The sequence below is a fragment of the Macrobrachium nipponense genome, chromosome 35 (genome assembly GCF_015104395.2).
Source record: "Macrobrachium nipponense isolate FS-2020 chromosome 35, ASM1510439v2, whole genome shotgun sequence".
In the NCBI taxonomy this organism is placed as follows: Eukaryota; Metazoa; Arthropoda; class Malacostraca; order Decapoda; family Palaemonidae; genus Macrobrachium; species Macrobrachium nipponense.
The window spans coordinates 63,810,524-63,831,251 of NC_061096.1; the positions used below are offsets into that span (position 1 = coordinate 63,810,524).

The following is a 20,728-nucleotide window of genomic DNA, read 5'->3' on the forward strand; positions in this document are numbered from 1 at the left end:
ATTGGGAAGATAAAGGTAACAGATTGATTATAGGCTACCTGATTTGTTTATACATTGTGGTATATGGATTCATATAATTATGATTAATATATGTGCACTTTAAATAGATTCCTATTGCGTACACGCAAAAGATATATTTAGATTCTGTTATTTATGATCATTTATAAGAGATTCCTATTGCGTACACGCAAAGATATATTTCGACTCTGTTATTTATGATCAATTATATATATGACATGATACTTTATATATATAGGATACATGACACTTCATATATATAGGATACATGACCGCGAGGTTATACTACTTCACTTTTAACTAGCTTTCGAACAACTTTCGTCCATTACACAGTTTCCAGACAACCACCTTTAGCCAATTGAAACGGCCTTTTCCAATGGTTAAAAACAAGGGGAAAATTTGCCTGGCGGGTCCAACGTTCTATTTTGCGCTCATACTTATTCTCTGCATCCTAAGCTACACGATTCCGTTCGCGATGAATAGATCATCCCAGCACGAGTCCTTCGCCAGCAAAGTAGAGTTGAATATCCTTCGGGTCGTAATTGTCGGAAGTATGTCCCTTTTTGTAGTCGAATTCCGACAGCCGCTGGAGCGTTCCGCATCAAAACGAGATTTAACGACGAGATACGGTGTCGGTCGAAGAAGTCCATGAAATTCCTTTCACATTGTAGGCGGTTGTTACTCGACTGTAGTCGTCCGCTGCGACGAACGATTTTTTGAAGTTGCCGATGTGAAACTCTCGTACTGCAGGATACTGTAACCGGTTCCATTAATCAGCCTGCAAGTGAAATTATACTTGTCACAAAGGGCAAAGTAATTCAAACGACATCCAAATAACTAGGGAGGGGAGAGTGAGAGCCATTTAGACAGACGTAACCCACATGAATTCGCTGATAATTTTTGGAATTCAAAGAATCCGCTGTACAAACTTTTATCCACGGCATTAACAATGAGTGAACCTTATCCAGGTCTATGATGACTTGTAAAATATCCATAATTAATAAAAATAAATAGATATTCAATACGAATCCCAAAGAAAATTCGATATTACTGGTAGTAAGTTACTAGACAAAGAAGTGGAAAACGGAGCTATTTGTAAGATTGCCAGGCAACATAATAAGAGTTCAAAGAGAAGATTAATCATGATTCTATGTGCCCTAACAAAAGTTTCATATTCAATATTCTCGCGCGCATCTTCTGAGGTTAATTTTAAAAACTTTATTAATAGGTAGGAGATGCAACGAAAAAAACCCACTATGTAACTAATTTCTAAATAAACTTTGGGTTTTTTCAAGAAATGTGACATTTTCCCATGAATGTTTACTTGGATTGTAATAAGCTAATGTTGCAAGTAAATATTTCACATATATATCTTGATACTTCTAATGTCTATGAGGTTCAGAAAATTAATTCATTTTGTTGTTATAGAAATTCTATTTGCTTATTTTGTTATTAATTTTAAAATGATTGCAACTCCTTAGCTAAAGTTGCATTGCGCATACGGATAGACATTTGTACCTAACGTCTGCCTTGCCCATGAGAAGTTCGGGCTAGGCATTCCTTTCCTCCAGTCAATCTGCTTTTGCAAGCAGAGACGACACACAGATTGAAGCCTGTGTAAGCAGATTATTGAGGTTAAAGGAACAAATGCTGATACGGCAATGATGACGTCGTCACTTGGCAGGAGATTGCTCTCAGCCAGCTAAGAGTTACGTTACTTGCTGTAAGAGATACGACTTTAGTATTTTCAAATGATATTTTAGTGTTTTAATTCTCCACCCGCATGAGAAGAATGTCTGAAAAAAAAAAAAAAAAAAAAAAACAACAGTACCAAAATTGAAACAATATATTAGTTTCATGTTGGAAAACTGCATAATTGTAATTATGTTAAATTAAATAATTGTAATTATGTTAAATTAAAATATATGAAAAAGGTTTCCATACAAATTCTATATATATTATTAGCCCTGTATAAGATTCATATAGGATTATTTCATAGATAACATTTTCACTTCTAGACTTCCTGACTTTAAAATCTCTTTTATTTTATATTTATTTATTATTATTAGTTTATTTATTTATTTATTTATTTAATTTTTTTTTTGTTTCATTGACTACGAATATAAATCACCGGGGGACAGCAATATGTCAGTAGGTTTTGATATGTGTTTGAACTTTTAGCTATTTGTCATTACTAAAGCGTTAAGTTAGAGTTCAAATCTTTACGCATATATATTTGGATATTTAATGGTTACGTTTTGTTTGCTTATTGATATTATCGTGATTCCTTTTTTTATTATAATTTGTAACCCTTCCGACTTCTTACGGAGTGTATTATATTGACTCCACTTTGTCCATATTTATTTTATTTTTTTATATTTATTTATATATATATATATCTTTGATAAATAATGGTTGGCTTGAATATGTGGAAAAGGGTGTTCTAGCGGGCGTACCGTATAGGCTACTTGCGGCATCAATTCTATAGATACAAGATATCAATGATAAAGGTATTTAAAACCGCGAGAACCGCTATAATCCAGTTTGGATCCAATATCACGAGTTGTAACTCGTAAGACATTGACACTTCCTATTTAATTATCCGTTATTCTACCAAACCGATTGACTCTGGGTGATAAAATATATTATTGGTTTTCTTAATGGAAAGGAATTCACACACGAGTTTAAGGAGATTATTATTGATTTACACCACCCGAGTCACAGATTATTATGTGTTGAATTCCATATTTACTGATTTAGCACTCATAAATATTCCTAACGCACTCAATTGCGGTGTTTGTTTTTAGTGCTATAATTCTATATAACGTGGTCAAGGAACTATTAACACTAAGAAGTGTTTATTCCCTCTGTCAGACTCGTAATTCTGTTAATAATTCTACGTATATTCTTTCAAGGATTGATTTGGCACAGGATAGGCCCTTAAACTGACAGGTGTCTTAGTGTGTCCCTTGTTTTTCATGACACGTGTTACAATCAGTTATGTGCTTTTTATATCTGTAAGCATTGTAGGCCAGTAAAGTAGTGATTTGGCTTTCTTTGTGACATAGTAGGGAACCCTGGATGACGGAATGCAACCAGTTTATGACGATTGGTATGAAAGAGATTATTACTACTACCTGGTCGTTAGTCATCTGCTGTGTTCTTCGGGTGGTTTTCCTCGTCACAGACCTACATATAAATATTACATTTGATTACATTATTCTGATACACATACTTTAAATGTACTTTTGCTTTAGGGTTTCTGCTCAAAAGTGTTTATTGTTTTTGCTTAGCCACTGACCCTGTTTCCGTTTCGAAGTGTTTATTGTTTGGTGTTTATTGCTGTTGACGCTTGCTTTGTTCAGTTTGTAACAGTTCTGCTGCTCTCCGACCCAGATATTCAATGCTCGCGATCTCTTGGGTTAAGGAATTTTCTTGTTTAGATACGGTTTTAACAATAGGTACGGATGTTTCTATATTTTTTAGTATAATTAATGGTTTTTTGCTGTATGGTGCGGGATTGCGGGATAATGCGTCAGCTAGATGATATTTGCTTTCCCAGGTAGATATCTTATATCTTGGCTTCCAATAACATGAATGATCATTTGTCACCGAGTTCCTTTGGACTGTGATTAAAGCCTTTGAAAAACTCGGTAAAGGACTCATGTTCAGTAAGGACTTTACCAGGATAGCCATAGATTATGAACTTAATGTACTAGTGTTAAAGATACCTAGCCCTTCCTTGCCTATTACTGCATATTTATTTTCAGAGGGCTTTAGTTTACGTGAATAAAAAGCTATAGGGAAGAACTGTTTATCATATGACTGAAGTAATACCCCTCTTACCCCTTGGTCTGAGGCGTCTGTTGCAATAAAAAAAAAAATCCTTATTTTAAATCAGGGATAAATTTTTAAAGTTAGGTAAGCTGCATTATTCGCTTTTAAGATATCGAACGCCTGTTGATGCTTTTCAGACCATAATAAATCTACGCTCTTCTTCGTAAGATCTGTTAAAGGAGCTGTCATCATTGAAGAGTTACATATTTACATACGATTGTAATACCCACTACAGCGCAAAAGTGCTGTATCCCCCGTTTTACGTTAATAAGTACCGAAAGTTATGAATAGCCGACACCTTACCATGGACTACTTTTTAAGACCTTGACCAGACACATAAAAACCTAGATAAACATGTTCGGTTTTTAAAAAAACTCACATTTAGATACTCTGAGATTATTTGTCTTTGTCTCTGTAGCACTAGCTCTAGTTTATGTGAATGTACTTCTAAGGTATTAGAAGGATTACAAGATCATCCATATAGGCATGTAGGTTATCCCCTCCCCTAAAAGTCTCCAAACCACTATATTGTAATTGGGGCGCAACGTAAGCCGGAGGCATACGTAAAAATTGATAATGTCCCCTGGGTGTGCTGAAAACGGTATGTGAGGTACAATCACTTAGGTAATGGTATCAGGTAAAAGCCTTTAAGTAAGTCCAAGTAGGTGAAAAAAAAATTATTCTAACCTAACAGAGATAAGATGTCGTCGGTACATCGCACTGGAAATTATCGGGAGTCGTTTCCTTGTTTAAGCGACAGTAATCTGCGCAGATACGCCAAGTCCGATCTTTTATGGCATGACGTTTGAGGGAAAAATTATATGGGCTTATTTGATTTCCTAATGGCTCCTATTACTAAACATTTTTCAACTTCGTCATTTATCTCTATTTTTAAAATTTCATTGAGATCTATACGAAGGTACGTAAATAGCTTTATGTTTGTCCTTAGACCGTGTTTTGTTTCAATGACATCCGTTTTCTCCCAGAGATCACTCGCTAGTGGAGAAACTTCCTGGTATTCAGGTGAAAGATAAAAAAAATTTCTGCTGAATCACCTCTGCTTGGATGACTTTACGGATATTAATTTAGATAGATTATCCAGAGGAGATTCATCCACGACTGGTTTTGGCGTGATTAAAAACTAGCAACAATAAAAATGCGATATTTATAACTTCCGTATCCACGATATGTATACTTTTAGGGCTTTGTTCGCGGAAATCGTTTATATTTCAGAGTGTCGGGAAGGATTAAAAAAATTTATTTCATTTCCCAGCAAAGTCTTTTTACACGCACTAAGACATTCGAGGGTGCATGCTTCTCGAGATTTTGGCGCGCAAACTACGACTGCGGTTGTGGGAGAATTCTGTTGGGTCATTTGAAACAATGTTACGATTTTATGAGACAAATGTATTTGTTCTTTTATATAAGTTATTATTTGATTAACTGTCTCATTTTTGTTCAAACGGATTTTAATATGTTTGAAGGTTTATAGGATTTTCCTTTGATAAACACGCCTTATTTTGCAGGATGTAAGATAATATTTGTATACCCCTAGATGAATCTTACAATTACACTAGATACAGATCAATGTTTTTTTTATAACTATAGAGGTATCTGTAAACGCTCGCTTATCCGGACTTCTCATTAGGGAAGTTCGAACAACAGACGGTGAGTCCGTAAATACAAGATATTGCGTGTACTAAAGAAATAAAACAAGATATTCTAATTTTTAACGGCGCGTACAGTTGGGCTTAATCCACCAGTATTTACTATAACTTATGTATTAAAATTAAAACGAAAAACCTGCTCTGATTACTTATACGGTCGTGTTTTTTCATAGGAAAAATCCTTTTTAATTCAAAAGATATTGTATGAACCAACATCGCTTTTCCCCACTCTGCTAGAGTCGCTTATTGTGTGGAATTTGCTTCGCTTTGAAAACTTCGGCAGTTTTTTTGACTAACCTTGACCGCTTGACTAGGTGACACAGTAACCGAGTTTGCTTGTTTGATTCTGAAAGGCTACTGTTTCTATTTCTTTTTTCTTTTTTTGTAATAATTAGGATCCTTCTCTTTATTACCATCGGCAACGTATTGTGTGTTTTAGCATTATGTTGCTGGTTACGTATACAGCAATGAATGACGAACTATTAGGAACTGAGCGATTACTAATAAGACAATTGTTATCACTACTGCATACAATTTTAACTGTTTGTACTTCATTCTTTGCTAAAATTTGAAATAGTGATGGATCCTGGTCAGCGCATTTAGCCTGATGAAAGTTTTTTTTACAGACATGTTATTCCTTGCAATCCAGCCGTATTTTTAAAGTTAAGTTGAGTCATTGAGGTTCGATATTTTATATAACTCAAAAAAACTCAAGGCTAAAACTGCGATCGGGACTTGCAAAGGAGCATTTATTGTCATGACCCGAAATAGTGTTACCTCTAATTTATATAGATTTGTACGGGTGTTCCACTTGTTTTTTGTGTGTTTTCTAATCACTACGGTGCTTAACGACCCTATCCATGCATCTGTATAAATACAGACGTCCACTGCGTAAACGCATATTCACTGTTTAATATGATTTGTTACGTAAGGGATTAATAATCACCCAAAATGATAAAATTAACATAGTATATGATTATGATATTTCAGTAGAACTTCTGGAAACAGACACTCAAAGATAAAAACTCGCAGTAGCGAAATCTCAATGATGTAGATAAATTTCTGTAAAAAAGTAAGATTAAGAATGTCTCGTAACTTCAGCCACAGGAATAACGAAATTCGACCTGCAAAGGAAAAAAACACTCAAAGTTACTATCCAAATGAATAAAAAACAAAAAATTGTACTTAGCTGCTTTTGTGGGAAGTCACGGTGTTCCGATAACGACACACGGCCTTGGTCCTCCTTCTCTATTTAGCGGACGACCTGGTTTGGCTTCAGTTTCCCCCGTGCGCGTTGTTTCGATGATTCGAGCCCTTGAAAATCCGATGCTGCAGACGCGTTCGGTTTGTTTCTTGAAGTTATTCACTAACGATGATACTAAGTTGCTTGACGAATCTTGTTGTTTTCTGAAGTCGCTCACTAATGATGATACTAGGTTGCTTGAAGAATCTGCTGCTTTCGTCGTCGTTGACTTCTTATGGATACATGATTTATTATTCTGTTTTTTCTTCGTAGGACGTTGTAGAGTTCTTCTGGTCCGCTGGCCACCAAATTTTTAGGGCTTGTGCCCTTGTATGATAAGGCGCCCTATGAGGTAATGTTAGACTAGCGATAATCTATACGCTAAGTCGGTTGGTATTGCACTTCCATCTTCAATGGAGTGTCTGGGGTTTTGTAGATCACTTACGAAGTCGGTATTATCTTTACGACGATGTGTTGAACTCATGGTTCGGTGAGGTTCTTGTAGAAAACACAAGGTATAAAAATAGTATAATCTTCTGAAGTTTTACATGATGAAGATCAGGGATGATCGTACAAGTCTTCTATGACGATAGCTTGATCGCTTCTGCCAATGATGATGGCTAATCCTATTCCTCTACATGATAAAGCTTAGGTAAAGAGGTACAGGTCTTCTAATGACGATAGCTAACTCTGTTCTGCTGTCTACCATCTCTGTTACAAGTTATGAAGGAACAGACAGTAGTTCGAACATATGAACATACTATCAGATGACATAGTTTCATACGAACACACAATCGAATGAGACACGCTACAGATCACGTAGGCCGTTTGAATAATAGGTCGGGGTAGTTGTCTCAAGCAGGGAGCTTGGACTAATGTTTATAAACAATTGAATGACTACAGGTGACGGCATGTTATCTTAGCTTACATACTTATTGTATACGTCATCTTTAGCGTCTCTAGTCCTGATCACATTCCTGCAAGCAATCTTTTATATATATGGACTAACATTCCATATTTTTTATTATGTAAACACTTAAAGAGTATATATATATTATAGATATGTATATATATATATATATATTATATGTATATATACTATATATATATTATATATATATATATATATATAATATTATATAGAGAGAGAGAGAGAGAGAGAGAGAGAGAGAGAGAGAGAGAGAGAGAGAGAGAGAAAACCCGCACGTGAAAACTATCGAAGAGTGCTTTAAGACGCTCGGTGACTGTTTGAACTGTTTGTTAACAGTCCACGGCAAAAATATTTGTTTATGCTGAGGTCTAGATGGTCTCTAGACTACCTCTACTATTCACACGACATTCCACTAGCTTGGGGTTGAGACCTTGAGGTGAAAACCTCCAAAGTTTTTCTTTTATTCAATCAGTTCCTGGTGAAGAGGTTCCGAGGTTTATCATATCACTGTGTATTGGTATAATAGGCACGATGTTCGACGAACTCCAGAAATTACTAGACGTTGCTTCGATCAAGAGGGAAGTTGTACTGTTTTTCCTAGTCGTGATTCCGATTTTGTTGGTGTACCTGGGAGTCTCCTTGTATCTTCTGTACGCAGTGTGTTGCAATTTGCAGAAAAAGGTGGGTGGTATTTGCCTTTATGTGCCGCCTAAGCGTTTATTATTTTTATTATTGGTCTCCGTTGACAAATACGTGTAAACTTGGGCATCGGCTACCACTTTTTTTCACAACGATAAGTTAATGTGGTTTTTAATACTAGAGTGATTGTCTATTTATGGTATTTGTCTACTTAGTTTGTAGGTTATTATAACTGCAATGAATTGTTTACTTCCCCTTACAATTTTCCGTAAAAATAATTTCTACACTTTGTTTTTACCACGGTAGTTTTCACGTAACTGGTAGATTTAGTTTTCATTTAGTTGGCATTTCCCCTGGAAATTTTTTATGCTTCTCGTAAAATGTGAACCATATAGTAAAGGCCAGCGATTACATATAATCAACAATTGATGCGAAATAAATTTCGTAAAATATGGCATTACTTTGAACTTTACTTTATTTCTGATTCCCAATTAATATTTTGGCTATGAAATGGTCGACTTGAACAGTGAATTCAGAATTACTGGTGAACTATACTTAATCAGAGACTTAAGAGATTCATAAGATTAATATTGTTGATGTAATACCTTCTTGACACCTTACAGGTTTTTGCCTTTTTTTTTCCTTAGTTTTAAATTATCAAAAGGTCTTTGTATGCTCAACTCGTTGACTTCTATGCGCTGAGTTCCAATGTAAACTTGATCCACCAAAATATAGATCATCCAAAGATACACGAGGATAATTATGAAGTCCCCCTAACTGGACAAGTCAGTCCCCCCTAACTGGACAAGTCAGTCCCCCCTAACTGGACAAGTCAGTCCCCCCTAACTGGACAAGTCAGTCCCACCCCCTAACTGGACAAGTCAGTCCCCCCTAACTGGACAAGTCAGTCCCCCCTAACTGGACAAGTCAGTCCCCCCTAACTGGACAAGTCAGTCCCCCCTAACTGGACAAGTCAGTCCCCCCTAACTGGACAAGTCAGTCCCCCCTAACTGGACAAGTCAGTCCCCCTAACTGGACAAGTCAGAGTCCCTAACTGGACAAGTCAGGTTCCCCCCTAACTGGACAAGTCAGTCCCCCCTAACTGGACAAGTCAGTCCGGGGGACTTCATAATTATTCTCGTTTATCTTTGAAAGATCTATATTTTGGTGGATAAAGTTTACTTTTACTTTTCATGAATGAATTTGATTTTGTCTGTTATTTCAATAACATATCTAATTATTATTGGGATGTTTTTTTTATTTTCAGTTTCTTTTATTATCAGTGTTTTCAATTTATTTTATCATTGTCATTTATCTTAATTTTAATTTCAGTCTATAGTTTTTGATAACTATTGTTTGGTGTTCTGTTAACGATTACTTTGTTTGGTTTAGTTACACAATCTCGGGTTAGCTAAATCTCTGATTAGCTAGCCTACACTTGCATGTTTGTATGAATACTGTCATTATTTTTGGTGGTATATTATGTAAGTTTAATACATAATTTTCACCAAAATTCCAGTATTTTTCATAAGTTTGTTTTAATGGATAGCCAATCAAACTTAACTATCCAATCAAACTAACTCTTTAACTGTCAATATTTCAGAAGTTTAGTTTTTAATACAATTAAATTACCTTATGTCATTCCTTAAATTCAGATAATTCGTAGCGTTCTTAAATGTTTTTTATTTTTGTTTCAGAAAAAGATAAAGTCGAAGGAAGTGCAAACCGACGACAAAATAACTTTCGTCATGAACATAGACGGAAAATTCTTGGGCCAGCGAGAGACTACTGCAGCGGAAACCACCGAAAACTGTACTAAACTACCAACCAGCCCTCTTACCAGCACGCTTAGAACTCCTGCACAAAGCGCCCTGTGCGAGGTCATCAGGAGAGAGAACCTGAATGCGCTCAAGTCTTCCCTTCGCAAAACGCAGTCTGATCCCATCAGTCCTTTAAAAGATGCAGGAGATAAAATTAACGGACTGCAGGTAGAGCTGGAGGAAAAGGTTGTAGTCATCTCTAGTACGAAAAGTAGCAGTGATTCAGACTTGTTCATTTCTGGAGTTCACAATTCATCAATGAAAGAAATTTCTACTGTTGTCTCTTCTGTGAAAACTGCCACGTCTTCCGCGGCAGCAGAAGTCTCGCCTGTTCATTCGCACAGTGACCTCTCCAAGAAGAAAGTTGGCGAAGTTATATGTTCACCTTCCAATGTTTATCAGGATCTTGGTGACCTCGCCAGGAATGAGTCTTCACCTTCTAGTCTCCCATTTGTCGAAATCGATTTGGGTAATGCCTGATGATTCACTATTGTATAAAGGAGACTTTTCGAAATTTTAAGTTATTGATATCATATTTTGGTTTATATGATATGTTAGCTCTTAACTCCACAGAATGAGAATTAATTGATAACCCAAAAGAGCCTACTTGTGTATATATAGAGCTATGGCATTAAAAATATATATTTTTAACCCAGTTGGGCAGTGTATATAGAGCTTTTAATCTTAAAAAAAACTATTTTGAAAGCTACCTTGCTTACTCTTAGTGAAAGTAACATGTTGAGTGTACATACCGTTCTAGTGAAAGTAAAATGTTGAATGTGTATAGAATTCTGTCTTTAAAAAAATTTGTTCTGAAAGTTTTACATTGTTACTCTTACGAGTACCAATTGCTGGACCCAGAGAGAACAAGTGTATATAGCGATGTGTTTAAAAAAAAAAAAAAAAATTTTTGAAAGTTCGTTACTTTATACTGTCTTGATAAAAGTATTGGGTCATTTTAGCCCTTAAGTACTTCTATGGGAATAGTGTGCGTTCTGTTTTGCATAAAATATTAAAATATATTTCATTGTTCACATGAACTGTTTATATCCGGAGACGTGAATTACTGTTAATGTAATTTCAATTTTATTATCAGCATTCAAAACTCCAAACTTTTTATTTTTATTTTTTTGGCTCCGTTTTTTCCTGCGGAAGAAATATGCCAACAAGAGATACATTGTTTAACACTTCAATCCCTAATGTACATTTTTGTATTGAAGGATTTTGTTTAGCGTTACTCTGAAAAATTTATAACTTTTTAATTCTGCAATTTATAAATGCAATGACTAAAGATGGTTATTTTAACTTCCTGTTCATTAAGCTTAATTAGTATCTAATTTAAACAATCTGAAAAGGGTACCATAAATGGTAAATGGCCCTGAACCTTGGGAAAGGTCTTCCTTTTTTTTTTCTTTAAATAGTATAGAATTTTCTGTGGAGGGAGAATGTAAAAAAATTAAGGGCCAATACTTGCTAATTTTTGCTAATTCTTTGAGAAACTTATTAAAATACACTGCTGTGGTTTGTCAAGTGATTCCTGATCGTTTAAAATACGAACTAAAAGGAATTCCTACCAGTAATTAATTCAGTTTTCTCTAACTACGGGATTAAATCCCTCGACAACATCGCTTTTCGTAAGTTGTCATTATACAAGCGAAGTGTCGAACATATACCAAGCCGGTATCACAACGACCTCACTATATTTTAGCTTTTCATAATTATTCTCAACTCTAATTACTGGTCGTTCTACTGTATCGGTTTTTGTACAATATACGGCACGATACATAACCTTGACGGTAATCTCTGATACATCCACTGATGAATATTTACCTATACGATAATCGCTGGCACATCTACTGATACATACAAGGTCCTTTAAATATACTCTCCGAGTATATTTAAAGGACCTTGGATACATATAAACTTCTACGGTAATCGCGAACACTTCTGGGAATCTAGAGACTGAACCTATCAGATTTCTAACAATGAAAGTGAAGCTTTATTCATTTCTGGTTAAAAATATTAATTTGGTAAAGTGTAGAAAGGTGGTGCCATTACTTACCGGTACCTGCATAATTTCTTCTTATCATACTCTTCATTTTCTCCATAAGATCTTTTCGCTGACGATTAGTTAACAAATTCACTTTTAACTGGCCAGTATCTGGAATAATAATAAAAATAAAAAGGTAAAGAAGCTGAAATATAGTCCTTGAGCTAATGATGAAAGGTGCGGATCGTGGAGGCCAGACAATGCACATCAGATTATCATACTGTAGATATGCAAAGCTGCAAATATATTAAATATACTGCATAAGTATACAAAGCTGCAAATATTAAACTGCATAGGTATACAAAGGTACAAATATTAAATATACTGCATAGTTTACAAAGCTACTAATATTAAATATATTGCATAGGTATACAATGCTGCAAATATACTGCATAGGTACACACAGCCGTAATTATTAAATATATTGCGCAGGTATACAAAGCTACAAATATTAAAAATACTGCATAGGTATACCAAGCATTGGTATACAAAACTACAAATATTAAATTACTGCATAGGTATAAATAGCTGCAAATATTATACTGCTTTGATATACCAAACTACAAATATTAAATATACTGCATAGGTATAAATAGCTGCAAATATCAAATACGTTCTCTTATCACAGCATCACCACGATTCGGTAATCAAAAGTATGAATGGGGCAATAATGGTTACGTGGGTTTTCCTCTGTAACCACCCACTATCAGGAGAAATTGTTCCCTTTAGATTGCATTGCTTCCCTTTCTGCCAAAAAAAAAAAAAAAAAAAAAAAAAAAAAAGCCACAAGATACCTCTTTGGGGAGAAATCAATACTTCCTCAAGGTCATGAGTGGCGACGAAACTTGATTCGGAATTCCGAGCGCGCGGTTGGGTTCTGTCAGATGGGAGACATTCATCTGTCTGTATCTTGGACTCGTCCCTGTGTGAAGTACGTATAAAGCAAGGTATAAAGTATACGTTCCGTGCCCGGCTTAACGCCTGTCTATTCCCTTAAGGGAAAACAGAGGCCGAAGATTTCGTGATTTGTTAAAAAATATACTTTGTGAAAAAAATGAGTCATGAGTTGGTTGAAGAACAGGGAGCCGCCACTATTTTTTTTTTTTTGAGAGAATTTTTTTGTTGGTTATGTTTGCGATGTGAATGCGGAAAAGATTCTCTCTCTCTCTCTCTCTCTCTCTCTCCTCTCTCTCTCTCTCTCTTAATAGACTCTTGTTTTCTTGCTCTTCTGTCTCAATCCTACCCGAATGACTTGGATTTACGAGTCCAGCTAAATACCTTGTCTTGTAATGTGTATATGCCTACTTTTTACTCCGTAATAAAGACACCATGTAGCAGACTGTTTCTCCTCTGGACTTAGCAGCCTGCCTCTCTCTCTCTCTCTCTCTCTCTCTCTCTCTCTCTCTCTCTAAAACTCGAAACTCTTATTATTACCTGTAACTGCATATGTGAGGCAATTCATCATCTTGAAGCAATATATCAGGTAACAATATAGCAGGCTAACAAATGATGTCCACTCTAGCCGCTGGAAGGAAGGTTGTCGAGGTTGTACCTCTAAGTTAGATTGCCATGTCCTTGTTTCTCCAATATTAAGACCATTTCCTCACTTATTGCGTTTGCTAGGAGTTAATTCCTTTGCATTTCATTGTTTATAGTGCTTTAATGTTCTTGGCCTATCATTCTTGTGTGGTGTGTGTGTATTTTTTTTATACAAAGGGGATTCTATTTATTTCGGACTATTGGTATATGAACTAACTTAAAATCACGAGCCGTTCGAAGAGGTAGTTTGTCTCCAGAACCGCCAAGCAGCAAATTGATCCCACACTAGAATGTAACGTCCTTTTCATGGGATGACATTAGGCCTCTATCATCTGAAAAAAAAATTAAATTCTGAATTCGTTACGTAACAAAACACGGTGTAAGAATTTGTCATTTAACTTTACAATACCTGGTAAAGGTTGTAAAAAAATTAAACTACCTATCTATATTGTGCTTGCAAGAATTAACTCCTAAAGGAAGCTGCTTAGGGAAGAGAAGGTACATTAAATGTGTAGAACCTCAGGTTTTAAAATACTTTTTAATGGCTCTCAGATTTTTATATATATATATATATATATATATATATATATATATATATATATATATATATATATATATATATATATATATTTTATAATCCCAAGGAGAATTACACAGAAAAAGCTCGGTGACAAGATGGCACCTGCCATGAGCCACACCCAAACGTGTTATTCTAGATAAAAAACACTTGACCTTACGTCACGTAAACTTCAACAAAAACTAATGTCAGCATATATATATATATATATATATATATATATATATATATATATATATATATATATATATATATATAGATAGATAGATAGATAGATAGATAGATAGATAGATAGATAGATAGATAGATAGATAGATAGATAGAAATTTATATACATCATTCCGGTGCAATTTCATAACTTAATTCCTAAGCTAAGAAAAGGAAGCAAAACTTCAAAAGAGAACTTCAAAAGCCTTTTATAAATACATTTATTCACTACTCCAATTTCCATATTTCACATATTCATCATTTTTCTTCTCCACACGGGAAAGGAAAATTTAATAAATGGTGTTGAGAAGGCGTTGACTGACGGGGTAGAATGTAGACAAACCAGAGATGAAATAGGAGAGAAATAAAAAAAAATGTCTCGTAACATTTCCTCATTCATTTTTTAAGGGGGCAGTTGAGGAAGATAAAATAGAAGCGTGGAAACAATTAAAATATATTCACTGTGATTCAGCTGATTCCCTTCGGTCTTCAACATTTTGTTGTGAGGATGATGGCAGCTAATATTTAATGTTATTATTATTATTTTATTGAATATAATGCCAGAATTTACAGAATTGATTTAATACAGAATCCTGTACAAAATAAACTCTGTAAATTCTGCCATTATATTCAATAAAACATGTTTGAAAGGTCTGTTTCCAGCATATTATTATTATTATTATTGTGTGCTCTATCACAGTCCTCCAATTCGACTGGGTGGTATTTATAGTGTGGGGTTCCGGGTTGCATCCTGCCTCCTTAGGAGTCCATCACTTTTCTTACTATGTGCGCCGTTTCTAGGATTACACTCTTCTGCATGAGTCCTGGAGCTACTTCAGCCTCTAGTTTTTCTAGATTCATTTTCAGGGATCTTGGGATCGTGTCTAGTGCTCCTATGATTATGGGTACGATTTCCACTGGCATATCCCATATCCTTCTTATTTCTATTTTCAGATCTTGATACTTATCCATTTTCTCCCTCTCTTTCTCTTCAACTTTGGTGTCCCATGGTATTGCGACATCAATGAGTGATACTTTCTTCTTGACTTTGTCAATCAACGTCACGTCTGGTCTATTTGCACGTATCACCCTATCTGTTCTGATACCATAGTCCCAGAGGATCTTTTGCGTGATCGTTTTCTATCACTCCTTCAGGTTGGTGCTCGTACCTCTTATTACTGCAAGGTAGCTGATGTTTCTTGCACATGGCTCCAGTGGAGGACTTTTGCCACTGAATCATGCCTCTTTTTGTACTGGTTCTGTGCAAGTGCCGGGCATTCGCTTGATATGTGGTTTATGGTTTCATATTTCGTATTGCACTTCCTACATATGGGAGAGATGTTATTTCCGTCTATCGTTCTTTGAACATATCTGGTTCTTAGGGACTGATCTTGTGCCGCTGTTATCATTCCTTCAGTTTCCTTCTTTAGCTCTCCCCTTTGTAGCCATTGCCATGTGTCATCACTGGCTAGTTCTTTAGTCTGTCTCATGTATTGTCCGTGCATTGTTTTGCTGTGCCAGTCCTCTGTTCTGTTTGTCATTCTCCTGTCTCTGTATATTTCTGGGTCTTCGTCTACTTTTTTTATTAGTCCTTCTTCCCATGCACTCTTTAGCCACTCGTCTTCACTGGTTTTCAGATATTGCCCCAGTGCTCTGTTCTCGATGTTGATGCAGTCCTCTATACTTAGTAGTCCTCTCCCTCCTTCCTTTCGTGTTATGTATAGTCTGTTCGTATTTGCTCTTGGGTGTAGTGCTTTGTGTATTGTCATACGTTTCCTGGTTTTTCTGATCTATGCTGCGGAGTTCTGCCTTCGTCCATTCACTATTCCTGCGCTGTATCTGATTACTGGCACTGCCCATGTGTTTATGGCTTTTATCATATTTACAGCGTTGAGTTTTGACTTGAGTATCGCCTTGAGTCTCTGCATATATTCTTTCCTGATCGTGTCCTTCATCTCTTGGTGTTTTATATCCCCTCCTTCCATTATTCCCAGGTATTTGTATCCTGTCTCATCTATGTGTTTGATGTTGCTCCCATCTGGTAGCTCTTCAGTTCTCGTTACTTTGCCTTTTTGTATGTTGACTAAGGCGCATTTTTCTATTCCAAACTCCATCCTGATGTCCCCAGACACAATCCTTACAGTCTGGATTAGGGTATCTATTTCCTTGATGCTCTTACCATACAGCTTGATGTCGTCCATGAACATCAGATGGTTGATTCTGTTGCCTCTTTTCTTGAGTTGGTACCCGGCATCCATCTTCTGTAGTACTTTTGTCAAGGGAATCATGGCTACTACGAAGAGTAGTGGGGACAGTGAGTCGCCCTGGAAGATCCCTCTCCTGATATTAACCTCTGCTAGTCTTATTCCAGAGCTTGTAAGTACTGTATTCCAGTTGCGCATTGTATTTTTGAGGAAAAGCTTGATGTGTTTTCCTCTGCCCCATGTATTTTCAGGCATTCTATTAGCCATGTGTGTGGTATCATGTCGAAGGCTTTCTTATAGTCTATCCACGCCATGCTTAGGTTGGTTTTCCTTCTCCCACTGTTCTTCATTACCATTTTGTCTATCAGGAGCTGGTCTTTTGTGCCCTTACACTTCCTTCTGCAGCCTTTCTGTTGGTGGGGGATGGTGTTTTGTCTCCTCTAGTAATTGTATAGCTTTTCACTAATGATACCTGTTAGTAACTTCCACATTATTGGGTAAGTCAGGTTGATAGGCCTGTAGTTACTGGCTATATTTCCTTTACTCTTGTCTTTTTGTACTAAGGATTATTCTTCCTGTGGTCATCCATTTGGGTGCATGGTGATTTGAGATGCAATGCTGGAGTTGTTCTGCTATTCGTGGGTGTAGGGCCTTGAAGTTTTTGAGCCAGTATCCATGGACTTCATCAGGACTTGGGGCTTTCCAGTTTGGCATTTTTTTTAGTTGGTGTCTGACTGTGTCTGTCGTGATCTCTGTGAATCTTTGTTTTATTCTCCCTGTTTCTTCTTCCTTGACTTCCTGGAGCCATGTTGCATGTTTTTTGTGTGATACCGGATTGCTCCTTATGTTTTCCCAGAGTCTCTTACTTGGTTCGGGTTCAGGAATTTCTTGGTGGTTGTCTTCCCCTCTTAGTTGGCTGTATAGTCTTTTCTGGGGTTCATTCCGTATAGTTTGTTCTGTTGGTATCCCTTATTCCTGTTCATGTACCGTTGGATCTTATGTGCTTTGGCCTTAAGCATCTGTTTTACATCTTCTATTGTGTTGTTTAGTCCCCTCTCTTGTACTTTGTATTTCTCGTTGAGTTCCTCCCTTGTTTTCTTGCTTCTTAGCCTTTTTTCTGCCATCTCTTTCAGTTTACTCAAGTCAGATCTCATCACCATGATTTGCTTTTCCAGGCGCCTTTTCCCAAGGAGGTTGCTGTTTTGTTTCTATTGGTTTGGTTGTGCTGTGGTGGTGGTTGTTGCGAATCCCCATCAGTTCTGCTACTAATCTTGCTCCTGCATATGCCAAGTTATTGTTTCTGTGATACTGGTGGTGTGTATTATTATTATTATTATTATTATTATTATTATTATTATTATTATTATTATTATTATTATTCGCAATAGTAACGAGATAAATCAAGTAATATTATTACTACTGAAATTATAACTTACAGCTTCGTAGTAGTACCTACTAGCAGCAGTAGTAACATACTACTGCTATCACTATTATATTTAAAAAAGTTTCCCACCAACAACGGCAACTCCCACACCACATCAAAACCGAGCAGAATTCTTCTCGAAATTGGAATGAAAAAAGGAGCGAAGCAAACCTCTCTCACATATTCTCGAGAATTCTCTGAAGGGGTCAGAGAGTTCTAGCTATGTCAAACAGAACTGTCTAGGATCAGCGAATTCCTAGACAAGTCTGTTTAAGGAGGATTGACTAAATTTCAACCCCACATCCGTTGTGTGGCCTCGAAACGTGATCCGGTAGCATGAAATATATGAAACCACGAAGTCTGTAAAAATGTTCCTAATTTTTTTTTCATTCACATTAGCCATATAAGTCCTTGCATTTTAATACATTTGTACCTATGTGTTAATTTATTGATTTATTTTTTTCTTCTTAAATAACGAGATTTCGGCTCTATTTTCTTTTCCCTTTTTTTACTTACTAATAATCACCGTAGACTTTGGAAGCTTGAATCTTAAGTCAATGGCCCACTGTGGGCTTCTTCCATATGAATAGGTTTCATCTTCTGAATAATAATAATAATAATAATAATAATAATAATAATAATAATAATAATAATAATAATAGTCTTCCTTTTGGAGCTTTAGTTTGTTAATGTCAGAAGAGGTCAATTATTTCTTCATAAATGCACTGGATTGCTTAATAAGAATGAAAATATAAGAAGTCCTCAATTTCTTATAACATCTATTTACAGCTACCTCTTTTTCTGGCTAATTCCTTCCTATTTATTGATTTACGTGCTTGTTTATGCGCTTATGCCATCTCATAAATAGCTGGGGCAAATGATGTCTTGCCCATGTAAACATATGTTTGTCCAAAATTATCTGTTTAATGATGTGCGAGATCATTGACTTATTCATGAATTACATATTCATATTATTGTATAAGAGGAAAAACGCTGCTTTTGAGCACCAAATTTAATTACATTACGTAAATTATCCTCAATATTCGCGGTATTTATAACTGGTAATTAAAACTTTCAGCTAGGTTTATCTCTTTCTGGGGAAAGGGGTTAGATTGTAATCACAATAAATTTGCTTTCCCTGTGAAGGGAGTTTTATATGTTAGTTTTTTTTTTTTTTTTGTTTTTTTTTTTTTTTCTTAAAAGACAGAAGACACCTTAACCTTCCGTTCTTAATTTGGCACGGCGGCTAAAAATTGCCGTTAAAACTGTCTCGTCACCTTGCACGTTGGGACTATTGTTCTCCCAGTGACGTCATTTCCTATCAGTTTTAAAACCAGCCGCCTGATTGGTGACACTTTCCAGGAAATGGTGACACAAAATGTCCAGACTTATTTTCGTCCTAATGCATAAGCGTGGTTATTTGCGTGATCATAAAATTAGTGAATTTGCCTGTTAAATTCATTCCACGAACTAATCTGCGTATTGATACCTGTACTGAGTATTCAGCTCTTTTCCATACTGAAAATAATTACCTGGACTACTGCTACTTTTATGTATAGCAATTTCATTTGTGCAATGTTATACCAATAAAGGAGATCCTGTTACGAATAATGTGTGACTGTATTGAAAAGGGAAAATTGATATTTTTTATATTCCTTTATTATTATTATTATTATTATTATTATTATTATTATTATTATTATTATTATTATTATTATTATTATTATATATATGAAACCTTACAAGTGCTATCAACATCAAGCTTCTGAAAGTAAAGACAAAAATATAGTTGCGTTTCGTTCAATTTCATTTTGGTATCCTGTATTTATAAATTCTAATAGTATTAAAAAAAAAATTGAAAACTCAAATCGTACATCACCTACCTATAATTCAATCATGAGAAAAACTAATATGATTAAAAATATTTCATTTCTAATTTAATCTTTTTCGCCGGTTGATTAGAAATTCACTCTTCTCATTGCAGGATATATCCTTTCTAATGTCATGAAATCCACGAAATTTTATTTGCAATGAATATTCAAATGAGCTCATGACACAAGTATGAATCAGCTATCCTGTGGACGAACTCGATGAAATTTATTAGCGCGGTTAATAAAGGACAGGGCAGACTATAGTAGACCTCACTGGTCATTTGTCGTAGTATTTATATAACATACATACATACATACATGCATACATACATACATACATATATATATATATATTATATTATATATATATATATATATATATAGATATATTATATATATATATATAATAATATATAATACACACACACACACACACTACATACACCACACACACACACACACACACACATATATATATATATATATAAAATATATATATATATATATATATATATATATATATATATATATATATTTATATATATATATATATATATATATATATAGTTCCACGCTGGACGAGTGGTTTTCGAGCTGGGCTGCCAATCCGGTGGTCCCAGGTTCGATTCCCGGCTCGGTCAACGCGGAATCAGAGAAATTTATTTCTGGTGATAGAAGTTCATTTCTCGATATAGTGTGGTT

General features: G+C 35.5%; 1 protein-coding gene across 1 annotated transcript; it reads left to right on the plus strand.

Annotated features, from left to right (window-relative positions):
- The first annotated feature begins 8,092 nt into the window (after positions 1–8,092).
- LOC135208866 (uncharacterized) lies at positions 8,093–10,655 on the plus strand. Its single transcript, XM_064241451.1, has 2 exons — positions 8,093–8,377; positions 10,033–10,655. The coding sequence occupies exons 1-2, from the start codon at positions 8,228–8,230 to the stop codon at positions 10,633–10,635; spliced, it is 753 nt and encodes a 250-aa protein (XP_064097521.1). The 5' UTR covers positions 8,093–8,227; the 3' UTR covers positions 10,636–10,655.
- Positions 10,656–20,728: the final 10,073 nt, after the last annotated feature.

What these genes read in the sequence shown, in the direction of transcription:
- LOC135208866 (XM_064241451.1), top strand. Translation starts at nt 8,228, where the DNA reads ATGTTCGACGAACTCCAGAAATTACTAGACGTTGCTTCGATCAAGAGG. An exon ending in GTTGCAATTTGCAGAAAAAG is followed by an intron (nt 8,378 to 10,032) that starts GTGGGTGGTATT and finishes TTTTTGTTTCAG; the next exon opens with AAAAAGATAAAGTCGAAGGA.